This window comes from Lepidochelys kempii, chromosome 7 (assembly GCF_965140265.1).
Source record: "Lepidochelys kempii isolate rLepKem1 chromosome 7, rLepKem1.hap2, whole genome shotgun sequence".
Lineage (NCBI taxonomy): Eukaryota > Metazoa > Chordata > Testudines > Cheloniidae > Lepidochelys > Lepidochelys kempii.
In genome coordinates this window covers 97,189,545-97,209,853 of record NC_133262.1, presented here as the reverse complement: position 1 = coordinate 97,209,853, position 20,309 = coordinate 97,189,545, and the positions used below count along the sequence as shown (strand labels likewise).

The 20,309-nt window shown below is 37.6% G+C and overlaps 1 protein-coding gene across 11 annotated transcripts in view; it reads right to left on the bottom strand.

The window, feature by feature from the left end:
• The window catches only part of CFAP46 (cilia and flagella associated protein 46), a 141,125-nt gene that overhangs the window by 14,069 nt on the left and 106,747 nt on the right, over positions 1 to 20,309 (bottom strand). For 9 of the 11 annotated variants that reach the window (XM_073353956.1, XM_073353952.1, XM_073353955.1 and 6 more), the window contains 10 exons: positions 18,526 to 18,714; positions 16,799 to 16,933; positions 15,400 to 15,579; positions 14,278 to 14,448; positions 13,491 to 13,588; positions 12,557 to 12,636; positions 11,688 to 11,869; positions 9,165 to 9,286; positions 8,636 to 8,718; positions 6,627 to 6,791 (listed from right to left, as the gene is read on the bottom strand). In XM_073353956.1, the coding sequence (XP_073210057.1) occupies positions 6,627 to 6,791; positions 8,636 to 8,718; positions 9,165 to 9,286; positions 11,688 to 11,869; positions 12,557 to 12,636; positions 13,491 to 13,588; positions 14,278 to 14,448; positions 15,400 to 15,579; positions 16,799 to 16,933; positions 18,526 to 18,714 (1,405 nt within the window). Of the gene's footprint in view, positions 1 to 6,626; positions 6,792 to 8,635; positions 8,719 to 9,164; positions 9,287 to 11,687; positions 11,870 to 12,556; positions 12,637 to 13,490; positions 13,589 to 14,277; positions 14,449 to 15,399; positions 15,580 to 16,798; positions 16,934 to 18,525; positions 18,715 to 20,309 lie in introns of those variants that run through there. The other 2 variants (XM_073353962.1, XR_012160032.1) reach the window with 2 other exon arrangements.

The window sequence follows — 20,309 nt, the reverse complement described above, 5'->3', positions numbered from 1 at the left end:
AAAACTTTAAAATATAGGTGGTATTTGCTAAACTGCTGTGCAAATGCTCCTTCACTGAAAAAAAAAAAAGTAATGATTTTAAAAGATAGACAATATGTGGAATGTTTTGTATCTGAATAGGGACTGCTGAACCCAGTGTCGTCCCTGGCCTGCAGAGGGATAGCATAATGAGCTGTGAATGTGTGGACAGAGGACCACGTTGAGGCTCTACAAATGTCCTGGATAGGGATGTGTGCCAGGAAGACCGCTGAAGATGCCTGAGCTCTAGTCAAGTAGGCTCTGACAATTAGAGGATGCTTGCTACTGCCTAAAAGACTAAGAAGAAAAAGGCAAGGGAAAGGTTGAGAGCAAAGAGAACTGCTACTGACCATTGCCACAGGGGCAGATGATCTGGCAGTAGCCTGGAGACAGTGGTGTTGGCTAGCACAGGCTCTGCTACAGCTTTGAACTGCCTCCAGAAACTGTAGACAGGAGGGGATTAGTTCATAGGTAACAAAGTGTGGGAGACATGGGGCTGCAGAAGACATTTAGAAGAAGAAACATTTCCTGAAAGATTACTTGTTGTTTCTGAAGGTCTATTCTGAGAGAATAGATTAAAAACAGGAAACAATTTCATTCCAGCGAATAACAATGCATAACTATCTGTACTAACCACTTGTCCAAGGCTGACGCTTGCCAAATGGGAAAAGAAGTGAGAAAGGTGGTCACCTAGGCATACAAAAGTTCCAAGAAAAAATACACATATTCATTGATTATTGTACTGCAGATTTAGGAGTGGCGGGCTGGGGAAGAATTGTAGAAGCACTGTCTAGGCTTATTATAGGACCAAGCGCTAGTACCTATCCCCGGAGTAACTACAACCTTTTAAAAAGAACTGGAGTCTTTGTGAAAGAACTAAAGTGAAGAACAACAAAACAAGGACTGCCTGTATTTGTAAGAGGCACTGCATTTTTTATTTAAGTAGTTTTGAAGGATCAGGAGAAAAGAGCTTTCATTTCTCAGTGCACACGGCAACAACTACCTGAGTCTGCTCTAAATTATGAATAATTGGCTATTGTCCCAAGTGGCTGTATAGCAGTCAGGTATTGATGGAGCACACTGCAGCATGGGGATAATTTGAGGTGCCCCTTATTACTCACTAGTTGCTTTTTACTCCTCTTTCCTCACTCTCAGTGGCTGCTTCCATAATTGCATAAACCAAGACCTTTCCTTCAGGCTACACACCCTCATTCCTTCAACACCCATGAAAATGGCTTTCCATGGACTCTGGAGTGTGTGTTTGGGGATGTGACTCTCTCCTCCCTCCCACCAGTGGAACACAGCAGCAGCGGGCACCAGCTCTAGCTGGCCCCCTACATGTTGCCAGCACCATCAGAAGCAGCAGGGCAGTGACCTCCCTGAATTTTATGAAAATTTAAAAACAGAAATTAAAAAAAAGACATTTTCTAAAACTGCCTTTCTAACAAATATATGGCAATGTGTTTGTGTATCTGTGTATTATACAAACATTTGAAAAAACAAAACACTTCTATCCCGGGGAGAGGATAAGAGAACAAATGTGACAGATGTCAATCACATTACTTAATGCACTAGTGGAAGGCACATACTACAGTAACAATCATGGTATGTATTAGAACTTATATAGAATACATTCTGCTTTCTTGGTTTGGAGCTAGGTTTCCTGACCTTACGCATACTTAAGCCCCTTTGTTTTCAGTTTCAACCGATTTTTACCGAAAATTCCGGGTTTTCCAAAAAGTGTTATTTGTTTTTTTCCAATTTTCACTCTACTTTTGTATCATTCAAATATATAAAAATAACTTGTTTTATGAGGAAAATACAGTACATTGCATGAGATATATATATTGCGATAATACATTAATCTGTGTATACGTGCAAAGATGCCTGTTGAAGTAAGGCTACGTATTCGTCTATAAATTACACAATAAACAAACAGGCACGCACGCATGTTCTGAAGTGCATATGTATCTGAACGTATTAATGAACCTCACACCCACCACATACACATTTCAAGCTGTTAGCAGATAAGGTTTTACAGATTTGATATACTAAAATGTGAAGAAAACAAAAATCTGTATCAGAATAAGTTTCAGAATGCAAGGAAGTATTTGAAAGTTAAAAAAAACCCAAACAAACAAACCAAGAGAAAAGGATGAAATTGAATGTATGCATTGCAAATGGTGTGGCCCAATTATTAAATGTAAATATTTATAGGACAATAGATCTTTTATTTACTAATCTGCAAAGGCTTATGATTCTTCTTATTCACTAATATTTCATACTGACAAAGAAGTAATTGTTTTCAGAGCATGTTGTGAAGATTGATTTTTGCAACACACAGAACTATATTTGGGTAACAGAATATGAGATGTTGTCAAAGCAAGGTCTATGTTTTATAAATAATATCTTACACTGATAAGTGCTTTTCATACAAACATCTCAAGGTACTTAGTTGTAGTCCGCTCCTGCCATGCATTTTCTCATGGGCTTCAATGAGAATAGGATTAAGCCAATTGTGCTCCCTGCCACATCCCAGTAACCCAGTTCTTGACCTTACTCTCAGCATCTCCTGAAGATTTCTCTTCCAGTATCTCTTGCAACCCCTGCTTTTTGCTCCTTCCTATAACCTCCATTGTGTGTTGCTGGGACAGAGTCTTCTGCAGCCCTTCTAAGCCCCACTTTCAATAGCTGCCTACAGCAGCACAGAGATTCACAAGGCCCTGTGCTTAAGGTCATACTCTAACAAATAATCAGATACCAGCCAACCAGCACCATATGGCAAGGTTTAGCTCTTTGATACCTAGAAAAATACTGGAACAAATTATTCAACGATCAGTTTGTAAGCACCTAGAATTAATAGGGTTATAAGGAATAGACAGCATGTATTTGTCAAGAATAAATCTTGCGAAGCCAACCTAAATTCCTCCTTTGACAGGGCTACTGGCCTAATGGATGTGGGGGAGGGAAGCTGTAGATATGATACATCTTGATTCAGTGAGGCTTTTGACAGAGTCCCATGGACACTCTCATAAGCAATCCAGAATAATGTGATCTAAATAAAATTATTATAAGGTGGGCGCACAACTGGTTGAAAGACCATACTCAATAGTTTGTTTTCAAACTGAGTGGGGATATCTAGTGGAGCCCTGAAGGAGTCAGTCTTGGGTCCAGTATTACTCGATATTTTCTTTAATGACTTGGATAAAGGAGTGGAGAGTATCCTTATAAACACCAAGCTGGGAGGGACTGCAAGCATGCTGGAGGACAGGACTGGGATTCAAAATGACCCTGACAAATTGGAGAATTGGTCTGAATTCAACAAGATGAAATTCAATAAAGACAAGTGCAAAGTACAGTAGCACCACAAAGATACGAACACCAGAGTTACGGACTGACTGGTCAACTGGACATCATGTGAAACTGGAAGTAACCAATCAGGCAGCAGCAGAGAGAAAAGAGAGAGAAAAAAAAAGCAAATATTGAAACGTGCCTGCATTGCATCTTAAAGGTAGGCACATCTGGGCTGCCTGTCCCCACCCCCACTTACAGCTACAGTAAGAGGTGAAGATGCTGGGGCTGCCAGCCCAAGGAAACCAGAGCCAGCAGAACTGCTTACACACCTCCCACCCTGCGCTGCAAGGAATGGGACTCTCTCTCACACACACCCCCCATCCTGCTGGGAGGGTGACAAGCTTGCAGTCCGACCCAGGGAAAGAAGCTGCCTGTCAGAGCTGAGGAGGGAGCTCAGCTGCTGCTGAAGCCTGGCCTGGTGTGTCAACCTCCATTCCCGAAGTATCCGTAACTCTGAAGTTCTACTGTATGTCAATTTAGGAAGGAAAAAGCAAATGCACAAATACAAAATGGAGAATAACTGGCTAGTACTGTTGAAAAGGAACTAGGCATTATAGTGGATCACAAATTGAATATGAGTCAACAATGTGATGTAGTTATGAAAAAGGCTAATTTCATTCTGGGGTGTATTAACAAGAATGTTTTGTGTAACAACATGGGATGCAACAATGCTGTGGTTGACATTGGTGAGGCGTATATTGGAGTACTGTTTCCAGTTCCAGGTGCAACACTTTAGGAAAGATGTGGACAAATGGGAGAGAGTCCAGAAGACAGCAACAAAAATGATAAAATGTTTAGAAAACCTGACCTATGAGGAAAGGTTGAAAAATGGGGCATGTTTAGTATTTGTCATTACTCAGGGGTCTCAAACCTATGTCCTCAGGGTCCATGGGAGAAACCATATTCCAACCCCCCACCTAACAGTTTCCTAAAAATGGCATACCTATGAAGCCCAGCCCCAGGGTGACGCTCTGCCTCTGAGGTCAGACTGGCAGAGCCCCAGAGCAGGTGATTGGGTCTCTGGCCCTACTTAAGCCAGTGGCAGGAACAGGAAAGTTTCTGATCAACTAGGCTCCACCCTGCTCTGTACTGTGTGCCTTCTGCTCCTTGATTTCCTGGTATCCTGACCTAGCTTGACTCCTGGCATCTGACTTGTGGTTCAGGACCTCCAATTTGTTTCCTGCCTCCTACCCCTTGGTATCCTGACCCAGCCTGACTCTGGTTTCTGACTTGTAGTTATGATCTCCAGTTTGTCTCCTACTTCTGATCTCCTGGAATCCTGACCCAGCTGACTCCTGTCTTATGACTGCAGACTCTGGCTCTGACTATTAGGTCTGGATCCCCATGATGCGGTGGTGACAGCCTTGAGAAAAGATGACTGAGGGTGACCTGATAACAGTCTTCAAATATGTTAAGGGCTATTATAAAAAGCATGGTGATCAATTGTTTTCCATGTCCACAGAAGGTAGGACAAGAAGTAATAGGCTTAATTTGCAACAATGGAGATGTAGGTTAGATAGTAGAATAACTTTCTAACTATAAGTGTAGTGAAGCTCTGGAATAAGTTTCCAAGGAAGGCTGTGGAATCCCCATCATTGGAGGTTTTTAAAAATGGGTTGGACAAACACCGGTAACAGATGGTCTAGATATACTTGGTCCTGCCACAGAGCAGGAGATTGGACTTGATGACTTCTGGAGGCCCCTTCCAGTCCTATGTTTCTATGATTCTATGAATGCTGGTTGCACAGAGGAATATGCAAATCAATCAGGAGATGATCTGATTCAGTGAGTACCCTTAGAAATCAGAACAGCCCTCTCAACTGGGTTTGAGTTCTCTGGGCATGTAATGCAAGCCATCCTTTTCACACAATTCTCCCATATTTTCTGATCATAGATTTTGCAACAATAGCTCAGTGGATCAAAAGAAATATGTAGCTCACAGTGTAATCTCAGCTAAATACAAAGGAAAATGGTTCAGTAGTTGTGAGGTAACATGTCTTAAAACTTAGTCACATACGGTTTTATGTTAGGGCTTGTCTGTACAGCAAGTTAGTGTGTTGCAAGACAGAGTGTGAATCTACAGCAAAAAAGCTTGCCATGCACTAACTGGCTTCATGGACCCTGCTATTACACACTAAAGTTCCAAAGTGTTCTTTGACACAGACCTTTTAGTGCATGACAGTAGGGTCCCCCTGGCAAGTTACTACGTGGCAAGCTAGTGTCCTATACATTCACACCCCGGCTTACTGTGTACTAACTCACTGCATAGACAAAACCCTAAATCGCTTTCCTTAATCTGAATTTTTCAATTTAGCTTCTTTGTTCTGTTCTCTGTTCTGACAGCCACTACAAATGTTATGGCTCTAAGAACCACTTGTGTAATCTAAAAGGTCTTTCAAAATTTAAAGTCTAACAAACTTTACAAGTGCTGTAAGGAAGTCCAGGATATTTTAAATTAGAGGCCTTGGAAGCAGATATTGTACTGACACTTTTTTTCTTCTTTCGTATATGATCGATGCAGCAGTTAGACAACAGAATATCGAGGGCAGCAAGGTGTTGTAATCCACCCTCCAATCTTCTAATTGTGCACTCCTCTACCACAAGTTTGACCATCTGCATCGCTACCCTGCAGTCACACTGTGAAGTTTGGGCGAAGCTAAATTTCTGCATTGTGGCAGCCACTCTGGCTGTTCCTGTCACTAGTCTGTTAAGCCTAGTCCAGGATCACATCCCACATTGCAAACAGGGGGATGTAAGTTAGGGCTTCTGAAATTTGTCACCATTCCTGTCTCTATCACAGAATTGCTGCCACAATGGGAGGACATAGCAGTTAGTCCTGATATGCCTTTGTTCATCTGAGATTAGCACTAGGCTGGCAATGCTGAGCATGAACAGCTGCTGCAAAAGATGTTGCAAAATCAGTCATGCAGGAACTGCAGGTAAAGTGGCTGTACATAGAACTTATCTAAGTTTTTCAGCTGTATGGTCAAAAGGTAGGTTACAGAGAGGTGACAGACTCCTAGCGTGGATTCAATCTTGGTGGCTTTTTTTTTAGAAAAAGAAAAGCTCACACTGTAATGATATTATAAATCTGTACATACTGAAAAACTATAGTATGTTTTTTAACAATAGATATTCCAGCCAATATTACTAGGAAACTTTTGGGTATGAAATTTTGTCTCAGTCAAATGTATTCAATGTAAAATAAATGAATAACATAATAAATAATTGATTTTATGATATCATCATTGTACCTGGTTCTTCTACATGTATTCGATTGTAGAGAATTTGGAGAGAAAAGTCTCTGGATACAGAACTTATTGCCTCCTCTTGAAAGATACTTAGAGCTTCCAGAGGTAACTCCATAAGTAGTTTGTCTGCTAGTAATATCACACAATCACCTAAATCCGTAAGTCCACCTGATATAACAAAAATGAGATATTTAGTAATTCTTCATAAATATGTTAATAATTAAAATTACCTGAGAATATGGAGTTTCTTCTTTATCCCACTGCACAAAATGCTTTTTAAATAATGTTATATTATATTTTTAATATTAATAATTCAATAATAATCTGGATAATTCTCTTCATCCAAAGAGAGGCTCTGCAAAGTTCTTAGGATATGCATTTGTGGAGCCTACTCCTCCTTCAGAGGAGAAAGTACCTCATGAACAACCATATTGTCCCTCAAGCAATGTCACATGAATTTGACATATATGCAGTTTCCAACATGGGAATAATATTAGGAAATGTACAGACTTGCCCATTCTGACATGCAACATCCTAAGAAAAAGGCAAGTTAAATGAATTTCAGTCAGAGTACACTTTCAAAGGAGCTGTTATCCAAAGACAGCAGTACCTTTGTGTATGAAACAAAGCAAAATGGTTACTTACTTTCTTGTAACTGTGGCTCTCCCACTGACATAGTGCTGTCCACACTGATGCTTATGTCAGTGTAATTTATGTCGCTCAGGGGGGTGATTTATTCACAAGCCTGAGCAACATAAGTTATTCTGACCTAAGCTGTAATGTAGACAATGCATCCATCTACTTAGCTAAGACTAAGAAACTAACAAATTTATTAGAGCATAAGCTTTCGTGAGCTACAGATCACTTAATCGGATGCATACAGTGGAAAATATAGTGGGGAGATTTTATATACACAGAGAACATGAAACAATGGGTGTTACCATACAGACTGAACAAGAGTGATCAGGAAAGGTGAGCTATTACCAGCAGGAGAGCAGGGGGAGGAGGAGGAACCTTTTGTAGTGATAATCAAGGTGGGACATTTCCAGCACTATACAAGAACAGTAGGAGGGGAAATAAACATGGGGAAATAGTTTTACTTTGTGTAATGACACATCCACTCCCAGTCTTTATTCAAGCCTAAATTAATTGTACCCAGTTTGCAAATTAATTCCAATTCAGCAGTCTCTCCTTGGAGTCTGTTTTTGAAGTTTTTTTGTTGAAGAATTGCCACTTTTAGGTCTGTAATCGAGTGACCAAAGAGACTGAAGTGTTCTCCGACTGGGTTTTGAATGTTATAATTCTTGACGTCTGATTTGTGTCCATTTATTCTTTTATGTAGAGACTGTCCAGTTTGGCCAATGTACATGGCAGAGGGGCATTGCTGGCATATGATGGCATATATCACATTAGTAGATGCGTAGGTGCACGAGCCTCTGATAGTGTGGCTGATGTGATTAGGCCCTATGATGGTGTCCCCTGAATAGATATGTGGACACGGCTGCTACTCTGAAACATAGCGAAGACTATCTTCCATTGGCATAGCTGCATCCACACTAGGTTTTTCTTGACAGAACTATGTTGGTCAGGGGTGTGTTTTTTTTCACACCCCTGACCAAAATACCTATGCCACTGTCACTTTTCAGTATAGGCCAAGCCTAGGACTGTACTAAGTCATACAGACTGTGAGGACCCCCACAGCCTAGAAGAGTGGAGGAGAAGATGAATAAGGAGACTGATGGATCCCAGAGAAGTTCTCTCTTTTTGATCTTCTGCAATGGGTCATCTTTTCTCCCAAATAGATTGTCTTGCTATGGGCTTGTGCAGCTTTGAAAGCAGTGGATAATCTAAGCAGCTATTTTGCAGGCATAATCAAGTACCTGGACATGTCCGGTAAATGGCCTAAATTGCACTTACAACTATTTGTACTTACAAACTGTTGCCGGAGGGGGGGGTTGTGTGTCAATATTTCAAAATTTGTCCCTACATATTATTTTCTAGATCTGACATACCTTGTAATCCAGTATGTTTTGTCTCCTTATCTTTGGCTTTTGTTTTTCCTGATTCTGCTGTTGATACTGATGGACTCTGCTGTCTGAAAATAAGAATTATATCTCAAAATACTACATATATCATAGCAAACTTGAATTTTCAAAGCACTGTGAAGGAAATAAGTGTCTCAATGTCATTGAAATTTAGTGGATGTTGGAGGGCCTACCTCCCTTACGTTTCTTGGAAAATGCAAGCCTTAAATAGTTTAATGATAATGTTTCAACTCTGATTTTAACACTATATAACTTTTGTTATACAGTAACATTTAACAGTGATGGCCATTAATCCTATTTAAGACCTGATCCTGCAAAGACTTACATATGTTACCTTTAAGAACATAAGTAGTTCCTTTCATGGGACTATTCCTGCTTAAAACTAAGCATGTGTGTATGTTTTTGCAGGATCAGGAACTAACTTCATAAATATTTTTAATGTTAATTTTAATATGATTTAGGAAAGGAGATGATAAAACATTTGTAAAAATCTTACCTAAAATCAGTAAAATCAAATACTGGCAAAACTGGTTTCAGATATTCTTCCATGGCTTTTAAAATATCACAGAAATCTGATGTAAAATTTTTCTCATTTTCATTTATGTTTTCTGTTAGATTCTATCATACAAATAAAAAAATCATTGGAATGCTTACAAAGTTAAATGACAACAAAGATGGGAAGTACAATAGGTTAATCAGGGCTAAATTGAATCATCATAGTTTGTAACTAATTGAAACATCATAATATTAAAATAAACAATTTCCCTTAAATCACTGAATTAATTATGTTTTAAAATTGCTCTCTCTGAATGCTTTATTAATGTCAGCATTTTGTTGAAATCCCTTCTCTAATGCAAGAATCAGTGCAATAATGCCTGGGGATATAAAATAAGATATTTTAGCTACAAATACTTTATACTGAATAACACTTGAATTGCTGTAAAGGAGCTAGCTGGAAGGAGGAGGAGGAGAAAGAAGAGAGAAGACCAGAAAAAGACAGAAGTAAAGTGATGGCACAAATCAAGGAAGGAAAAGTAAGAAAGGGGAAATGTGAATAGTAGATGGGAGTAGTAGAGAAAAGGTATGGCCCCAGAGGGAGAGAGGCTGATGAGGGACTCAAACAGGCTGAGGAAAACAGATGGGAAGAGAACTGACAGGCAAAGATGAAAGGAGGTGAAAGAAGAAATGGACAGAGGAGGGAGAAAGTAGATTAGAAATAAAAGGAAGAGGGAAATAATTGAATAGCATAGAAAGGAAAAGTTAAAAACACATACAATTTTAATTTTACACTGAAAGGTCCATTTTTATAGCTATCTCACCCCAGTCTCCATTTGTGTGGGTGTAACTATGTGTGTGCATGAACACTTACACATGCTATTGTGAAGTACTAAATGTCTGTATGTACAGTTGATAAATGCTATCGTATCCACATGCAGCAGATGGGTTCTGTGAAGTAAATTCTATCCTTTGCAGGCAAGTGATAGCATTTATTAACTGAACAGGCAGGTCTTAGCCTTTCAAGTGTCATTATAGGTAACTGAATACATACAGTTCATATGCACACATGGAGGCCAGTGTTTTAAAACTCTGGCCTTGTTCATTCTAACCTATGTTATCATGCTATTGCTATTCCTTATTGGTCAAAAGGAAGGGAAAGGAGAGGGAACCAAAATAATGATCAGATAGGTCTCCATGACAACTAAGGCTGGTTATGGCTACAAACAAATTCATCAATATTTTGCCCACCAGCTTAAATCAGGATTTTTGCTGAGGGACACTGGGATGGAAAAGATAAGGTTCTCCTTTTAGTTTTAAAATTCCTTCCTGATAATTGGTGGTATTCAAAGATTTGTTTAAAACCAAAAATAAGCATTTAAAGTTTTTAAAAAGCAAGGGTTCTCGTTTCAGACATGTTATTTATCACCCAGTTACATATGTATCGTCACCTAATTACTAGAGGCCTGCTTTTACTAGTAGTGATGTAGCAACCTCCATGAAACTTGGAGAAGTGCAGATTGCAGGAAAGAAGTATCTGGAAAAGGCACCAAGAAGTCAGTCTGTGTGCAAATGGCTTGAATGCTAGCTGCAATTGCAGCAAATCTGTAAATAGGTGCTTTAAAATAAACTACCATTTCAGCTTTACAAGCATGCAGTCTTCTCATGTTATTATGCTGCACACGGGACATGAAACACTGACAATCTCAGACAAAGATTTATTTGATCAACCTTTTTTATTCAATTATAGATGTTTTTCAGTGCTTTTGTTAGGAGGCTATAAATTAAGAAAAAAGTTTGACATTTGAACATCACATATTGTATGCCTGTAAGAAAATTAACTACTGTGTGTAAAAGCATATCTAATCTAATGAAGCCAGAGTTCTTGAGTTGACATCAATTTCCTGTGATCTTGCAATCTAAACACAAATGAATGCATACTAAGGACCCAATCCTGCAATTACTTATGCAAGAGCTTTAACTTTATGTATTGTGAGCAGTTCCATTGACTATTTAAGGTTAAGCACTATGTAAATCTTCACAGGATTAGGGCTTAATAGGGACCTAATGATTTTCAGGAATGCCTAAGGGAATTAAAGCCAAGGGGGAGCTTGGTACCTAACTCCTATAGTTTCTTTTCAAAACCTTTCCCCTAATTTTTATATATAAGTAGAAATGAAGACCTCTTAAGATATACAATATTCCATTTGGGGACAAATTATGAATCTCATTTTACATCAACATTCCATCAGTCTAAATTGTTAAGGAAGTTCAAAACTGTTGAAAAAAATCAACAACAACAACAACAGAACAACACTCCATTATTTAGAGCAAAGAAAATAACGGTAAGTTTCAAAGTAGAGCATACACAGGAGATAACAGTTACAGAGCTTATAAGAAGTTGCATTTGAAATAAATGTTAGAAACTGTAGATGAGGGCTATTTTGCCCAGCTTTTTGTTTTATCTTCCGTATATATTTTAATGTCTATTTTAAAAATAAAAATCCTGAATCAAATATATTACCATATCTATTTTGGGAGTAGTTTCTTGCCATTTTTGAAAGTCAATTTTCTCTACATGGAATTTCTTTTCTATTTCCTGTCCGAGGAGATTGTTCATCCTTTCCTGTTTGTAAAGATGTACTTTTCCCAACAAAATCAAGATTGTATCAGGATTCACAGGAAAACGAGAAACTTTAGCCTGCACTAATAAAAGAAAAAAAGTATTTCTTTCTAAAAAAATAATTTCCACATAGCCACAGATTTTTTTATATTCCACTTTGAATAATTCCAGTATATAAAGGGTTAAAATATAGTATTAAACAACAGCACAATTATTTAGGTATAGTCAATATCGAGGAAAAAAACAGTAATATAAGTCTGTCTTGAACTTGGAGACACAGTGGCAGAAAGAGAATCAAGTATCTAAAAGCACATTGCCTGGAGCTGCAAGAAAAATGATTTCTCCCCCACGCTATTAAAGATGTGTTTGCATTTTATTATTATGACATATAATACTTTAAAACACACAAATCACACCTGACCTATAAGAAGGGTATAACAATAAAAAGTTTACAATAACCATTATTCTGACTTTGACCATTTTTTGGCCCTCATAAACAACGCGATTAGGTTATTGTAAATTTGGACTAGTGATAAGCACAGAAACAGTACATCTGTTATGCATATAACTTCCACAGGCATTAATGGGATTTATGTACATAAATTTCCAGGTATCAAGACAAGACTACACCCCTTAGCACACTGTCTTAAAATTATATCCATTGCTTGACAGCATGAGTTGGATTTTCTTGTACTGAATGCAACAGTGAGAGCTATGGATCTTCTAACATCACCATTTTGATCACTTTATTTCTAAACAGAGACACTCACCCATTGGCTGACCTGGTTTTCCTTTCTGTTGTCCGCTACTGAGTTTTGGCTTATCAATCATTGCACTATACAACATTGATCTATGGAAAGCAATAAAAATAGAATGGAATATTTGACTATTCACATATTCAGACCTTTCAGCCTTTCAAAGCAATAATTACCACTACCCTGGTGGTCTTTGAATTGCTGCACTAATTTTCTTGTCCATCCCCTTTCCCCCCGCCCCGACACTTTCTCAGGGTATGTCTATACAACAGATGGAAGGATGCGTCCCAGAGTGGGTAGACAGATGCACTAGCTCTACTTGAGCTAGCATGCTAAAAATAGCAGTGTGGCCACGGGCAGTAATTTGGGCTAGCTGACTATGTACCCACGGGGTTGGGTGGGTTTATACTTGGGTGGCTAATTGAAGTGGTCACACTGCTATTTTTAGTGCGATAGCTCAAGCCTGTCTATCTGCATTGGAAAGCATTCTCCCAGATGCTGTATACATATACCCTTATGAAAAAAGGAAGAAAATCTCTCCTTTCAGGAAGCCTGCAGAGTTGTAAGCAAACTTCACCCAAGTGTGTGTGTGGAAGCTTGGGGAGAAGATTCTCTGTTAAGAGACTTTCACTGATACACATCTGGTCCTTCAGTCCCACAATCTCTATAGGGATGCATAGTGAAACATGGGGGCTGTAAAGTGGACCACTTTAAAGATTTTGGCTCTCTCCTGTCCACCTGAGGAACAGAAAGAGAGAGCACTGTGGAAACTTAAAAATGACTTTAGGTTCATGTTTGAGTTTTGGTCAGTTCTTATTTTTTCTGAACTTGTTCACTTACCCTAAATTACAAAATCAACATAATTAGAAGTAAAAGATAAAAAACAGTCAAAATAACTTGGGAAAAGGAAAATAAAGTTTGTACAAAACAAAATGATAAAGTTTTATACCTGTCATTTGAATGCTGGAGAATGAGTATATGGAAGTTTGGTGGCAATTCATTTATGATGTTAAAATGTTGTGCAAGAACACAGAGATTTCCCCATGCCTGTACAATAATTTAAAACTGACATTACTTTTGCTATCTTTTTATGAACAACACTTACAGTGCATTCATCAAGAGACTGATCTATAATAGTTCCAAAAAACAAGGCACTGTTATTTCCAGAAGGCATACTTAGAAAAGAATAGTGTAGTGCACAATAAATGAAGTTAAAGCAATAATTCATGGCTAACATTAACATGAGTTATTTGCCTACTATACTGCATATCAAGCTAAAAAACTACCAAATGCTGAAACCGATTTATATTATCAGTAGAAAGGAATAGCAAAATATTTCAACTCAACATTTATACTTTCTAAAAGCAATTCAAGCATTTCCATAGGAATATACACCTGGACCATTTATACTCCTCTGTAAAAGGAACTGTATAGACTATAATACATATGTACAAATATTATACATAATAATGTATAATTTGGGAGAAAGAATAAGATCTTCCGGAGCAAACATTTTGCCTACCAAACAAAGGAGCAGATCACAGCTCTAATCTTGTAAAAAATTAAATACATATGATTAACTTTAGTTTAAGTGAAAGGAACTTTTCACGTGCTTAAAATTAACCATGTAAATAAGTGTTTATAGGACCAGGGCCAAAGGAATTAAAGGGAGGGGCCATTATTTTGCTCCAGAGCAATTTCGTTCCACTCATATATAGTATTGTTCAAAAAGTTACCTTTGAGGTAGCAGTTAGCCTCTGCTCCACATTTTTGAGAAGATTACTGGTTATGTCCCCTTTTTGTTTTAAGTGATGTTGAAGATGCAATAGTGCTGCCAGCTGAGAGCTGCTAGTGTTAGAAGTGGCTGCTAGCAGGATATCCTTCATCATCATAGATGATGAACAGCTCTGTAATATTTTAATATTCGTTTATTTTCCCAAATGTTTCATACAAATATTATGAAAAAGCTTGTCAGATAAAAGGTGAAATGAAATGGCAAACATATTACCATTATTTACAGTTACAAAACAGTGTAAAAGCTTTGGCGATAAATTATGAGGACTGGAAGATTTCTTAGCTATTAATTTCCTTTCTGAAATTGATCTCTCCGTCAGTCCTGATTGCTGGAATGCTCCTCCCTGCACTGAGGTAGGGAGAGATCTAATGAGTTTATGGGAGCCTGGGCTTCCAAATCAGGCTCACTGGTATTGTGTCAGAAGAGTACTTCCAAAGGTGTGAAAAAATTTATTTCAGCAATTCAGTATCTAGTAACTATAAACACAAAGTAACTAGAAGAAGACAGCTTAAACCACCTTCAGGAAGCCTGAAAATTAGTTGCTGGAAAATGGTCAACAATGCCAAGGGTTAGACATACTGATGTTGATATCAATCTGACAAACCAAACGTACAGGTAAAATTTTCCAATCCGCTTTAACACAATGAATGCAGAAACCCAGGGCATCATTTTCACAATCCTAGAAACCCAGCCATTTTTACAATCACTTTAGAGGGCAGAATTGCACTTTTTATTGCAGTATAGTTTTCTTTCATTTAATTTTATTATATTTTATACATAGTAAAATGATACAATAATGGTATCTACTAGTGAAAACCTGAAGTCCATATTATGAAAATTATCAAGGTTTTACAATGGTCAGATGTCAATAGTACACTGACAAAAACCACTAAAATCAGCAAACATATTTTATATTTAATTATTATTAATAATAATACCACTACCTAGTTCTTACATAGTGGGTTAGTGGTCAGTTGTCATGCTATCCAAATAGACAAATTTACTTATGGTACTCAAAGCTCTTTTTTATATTGTAGAGGGACTTAAGCAGCAGTTGTGTTACCTGATGAAGGGCCAAAAACTGGCTACTTGAAACTGGATCAAATCGTCCAATGCATTCAATGATTTCAAGACTAGCAGCAGCCAGAATATCAATTATGTTGTTACTGAATGCAACATTCATGCACTGAAGCAAAACTTCACTGGATTGAGAGAGGTATCTTTGGGCCAAAATCCGTTTTCTCTAAGTAATAAAAATAAAAATGTTCTACATTAAAATATTTGTTAAATTACATAAATACATTATTGATGCATTTTTGATCACTACAATCTTGGCAGAAATATCTGGTTTTGTTCTTGTATAATTGTATTTTTTTAAAGTTTGATGAAAAATTGTACAGGTTTAGTCTCCTTGTAAGGAATACATTTAATATCTATTAACATCAGTGAGAGTTAATAGTGTGCAATCAAGAGCCTAGACTGAATGATCAGTTAGTAGAGAGCTATACCGATGAAACTATTCTTTTTAAAAACATCAAATCTTAAACATTTAGTTTATATTTTTCTTTTAAAAGAGAAATGTCTACAATAAAACATCTACAATTATGTATATGTACTAGCTAGTATTATACCAAAATGCCAGTCATTATTAGCCAATCAACACTACTGGCATATGTATAATCACTATAGTTGTTTCTCACTAATCACTTGTGAATGAGAGTAACTTCCTATTCTGACTGGCTTGTGTAATTTTCAAGCTGTTTGCCAGCAATAAAGACACCAGCCCAGCTTCTTGATCCAGTCACCTGAAGCAGAAAACTTCAAAATGTTCAAGAACAAGAATGTACCAAAAATATGCCAAAAGTAAAGAATATGGGATTGTACACACTCAGGCAAGTTAAAAACTCTTTAGTCTCAATTCCCCCTTCTCCTCAAGTGGGTTTCCTCTCCTATAATTCAAAGTTCTTACAAGAAGAACAGGCACATTTACGTTTGCCTTGTTTATTTACTGTACATTGTGCAAATCCCAGACACTCTGTCCCAACTCAGTTCTGAATACAAATTAAACCAAATGACAGCTAGTTAGGGAAGAGGAGGTTAGCTAACCTGTAGCAACCAGGGAGATGGGGAAAAGGGGTAAGAGTGAAAGAAGAGGAAAATGTGAAGGGAGAGCAGGGGAGGTGACAAGAAAGAAGAATCCAACAGGTTTTGTAACTTGTATTTGGAACAATATGCCTTTGGCAGCTTGCCAACCCCATTTTCTGTTTACTTCTTTACTTTGGATATTTAATTAAAAGCTTCAGTATTAAAATGTTAATTGTCTGTAAGAGTGAACTCTGCTACAACACTCATTCTTCAGCCTCAGATTCCATTTGCTAAAAACACCTCACCCCTGAGGCTAATCAGCCCCAGCATAAAAAGGAAGCCCTCAAGTTATTTATATAAATATCTATGTAAAATACCTTTAATTCATTTGCTTTCTTCCTTTGCTCATCATGTTGGTTTTTACTAATTGGAGAACTGCTACTTATCATTTCACGTTCATTGCATTCTGCTTTGGTTGTGGGAGGCTTCATGGTGTTCAATGGAGTTTCTTCCTACCCACCAGAAACAGAGAGGATTCATTAATATATCTATCCCACTAAAATTAAGTGCATTAGTTATTGTGCTTTAAGTTAGGAGGAGTGAAATTCACTGGATAAAGAGGAAGCTAGTTTCAGCCTTAAAAATGGAGAGAGGGTCTATCTCACCACAATAATACCTTTATAATATCAAGTGAATTAGCAAGTTTATGAGGCATTAAACTCTGGTTAGCAGGTGATAGTGATGAATCTGCTAAGTACCTAACATTAATCAGGACTCGTAGGAGAATGAAACACAAACATGGGGATGGATTTTTAAGCAGGAGACCACAACTTTATTAACTTTAATGGTGGAACATAAACTGCCCACCAGAGCATGAGGTACTTACTCAGGTACAGTGCAGTGTTAAAAGGACTCATACTAAAAAACTAGGTTTCAGAGTACCAGCCGTGTTAGTCTGTATTCGCAAAAAGAAAAGGAGTACTTGTGGCACTTTAGAGACTAACAAATTTATTTGAGCATAAGCTTTCGTGAGCTACAGCTCACTTCATCGGATGCATCTACAACCATGAGAGCTAGAACCTTACTTTTATATTTTTAAATGAAAACAGATTCTCACATATTCCCTTAACTCCAGGAGCTAGGGCTTTAAGGAAAGCACCAAATATCATGAGACACATGATAAAAATCACAATAGTAGGCAACACTAGTAATAGTAATGTAGTGGGGAAGCAGTGGTGAAAGAGTTAAAGAAAACCTTCTCCTCCAGGCCCTGACATCACTATTTTACATTCTGGTAAATGTCCTGCTCAATTCATGTCTCATGAACATTTTTATTCAGGATTTGAAGAGGCTCAACTCTTTTCGCCCAGTGGTCAAAATACTGTAAAAAGACGTAAACTTGAGCTTATCAAATAACATTCACTGCATTTTATATATTTTCATTCAGAATCAGATTCTGCCTGCCCCATACAGACAAGCACAGAAGTCTCCCTCTCACTGCACAGCCTATACAAAAGACATACACAATTTTACACCCTGTGCTCTGGGAGAGCACGGACTGCTAAGTCCCTCCCAGGATTTGTCTACACAAACAGTGCATGGCAAGATGGGATGTAAATCTACAGTGCACTAATGCGCTGTTCAATAACTGTTCATGTGGACCTGGCTAAAAGTTCCTTAGTGTGCAATGACCTATTCCCATTTAAAAGTGGATTAGATCAAACTACACTAGAGAACTTTTAGTGTGCAGTAGCAGGGTTCATATGGACAGTTAGTGTGTGGCATGCTACTGTGTTGCAGATTTACTCCTCAGCTTGTCCTGCACTAACCATTTGTTTAGACAAGCCCCCAGGAACACATCTCAAAGGGAGTGAGGAAGCAGGGCTACAGCAGAGGTGGCCAGCCACATGGGGCTGCAGAACACAGGCGAAGGTGTGCACCTGGGAGCTCTGGGGAAGGCAAGGCTCCTTTAACTATGGGTTCTGACTAATTTGCACAGTCTATTCCTCAATTAAAAAAGCATTAACAGTACATAAAGAGCAACATTCTAGTAAGCACTTATCAATATATATCTAATAATCTTAATTTAGAACCAAATTCATACCGTAACAGTTTCATTCCAGTAAATATCTGAATTTAAGGGGTCCACATTAACTGCAAGTAAACGCAAAGTTTTCCCAGTGAGATACAGGTACTTGGCTTTGATATCAGGACATCCTGTATAAAGACTCTGTAGACTTGCTAACTGAGCCAGCGCAACGTGACCCACAGTCCGTCCTATGTCTATCCATCCCTGGTAAAATCAAAATTATGTTAAATCAAGTCACATTTTCATATATAAAATAAATGTTCTCCAAGACATCATGAATGAATGAACGATTCATAGATTTATATTGCTCTTTAGCTTGAAATATTGGGTTTTGGGGTTGCATGTGAAACCTAATAATTAATTCTTCAACTTCATGTAACCTTCTTTTCTCTGAAAACATAAAGATAGTTTCAGCTCTATTCCTCCCTTTTTTGAACGCTGAAGCAATAATAGAAAATGAAAACAGAAAATAAATCTATTTTATTTTGAATGCTGAAATTCAATATACTAAAATTTATAAATATGAGAATTTCCAAAATTATCAATATTGAAACTAATTTCCACTACTTGCTTTACCAAAGCATGTCAAGGGCTCTGTTAATTTTCAAGGCCAAATGGGACAATTTTGATCATCTCTGCTCACCTGCATAATGCAGGGTGTAGAATTGCACCAAGTGATTCATACATCAAGCCTATAACTTCTGGACAAGTTATAGCCTGTCTTTTAGAAAGACATACAATACTGATTTAAAGACTTCAAGTGACAGAGAATCCACCACATCTCTTGATAAGTTGTTTCAATGATGAATTACCCTCACTGTTAAAAATTTGCACCTTATTTCTGGTATGAATTTGTCTAGCTTCAGCTTCCAGGTATTAGTTTCTTAGAACAATCCTGATCTTGTTATGTACAGAACCATTGCTTTTTTTTTTTAAAAAATAACTACATATCTTTCTGGAGTGTGCAAGGTTAACTTCATATACTCACTAATGGACTAGTAAGAGTAGACAGTGTCAGAGGGCCAGATTCTCAACTATGGTGAACCAGTGTAGATCCATCTACTTAAATGGAGCTATGCCCACTTACACCATTCAGATAACCTAGCCAAAAGAGCAGGGGTTAATTTAGGGGTTGATCCTCTAAACTCACTATAGTAAGCACTATACCTGGAGGTACTGGGTGGCCAGTGATGCAGTATTTATGAGGATTCATAGCAGACAGTTTACAGCAGGAGCGTTGATTGGGACTATTAGGTGGAAGATGAGCAAAGGCCTTTCTATTCAGGTTTATTACAAATATTGAAAAATGAGTGAAAATCGGTGCACAAAGTTAACTTCATGGTTTTCAGGGTAAATTTTGGGGTTAATATTCTGGAATGGGAGGACAGAAAAAAAGCAACAAACAGAAAAAAGTAACAGCTCTGAAAGTAAAAGTAGTTAAATACTGTGGTTTATTTCATGAAGTATATTAATAGAACATATACATATGCATGTGCATGTGTGTGTATCTTCCATTACATTGCCTTACTTTAACAGACAACCCTACATTTCTACTAAGACTAATTTATTATTAACAAACCTAATGAAATATATTGGATTTTCTTAAAATAATCAGTATTTTCATGTTGCTGAGTGGTCCAAAATTCAGATGAAAAAATCTGTAAAAAAACCGAATTGTTTTTTTAAAAACCTGGGAATTTCTCAGTAAAAAACTGAAAATGAAGGGCCTTAAGGATGAAGTACAATGCTGCAGTCATATTATGAGTATGAGTGGTGAAAAGAGTGTGATTTAATGGGGA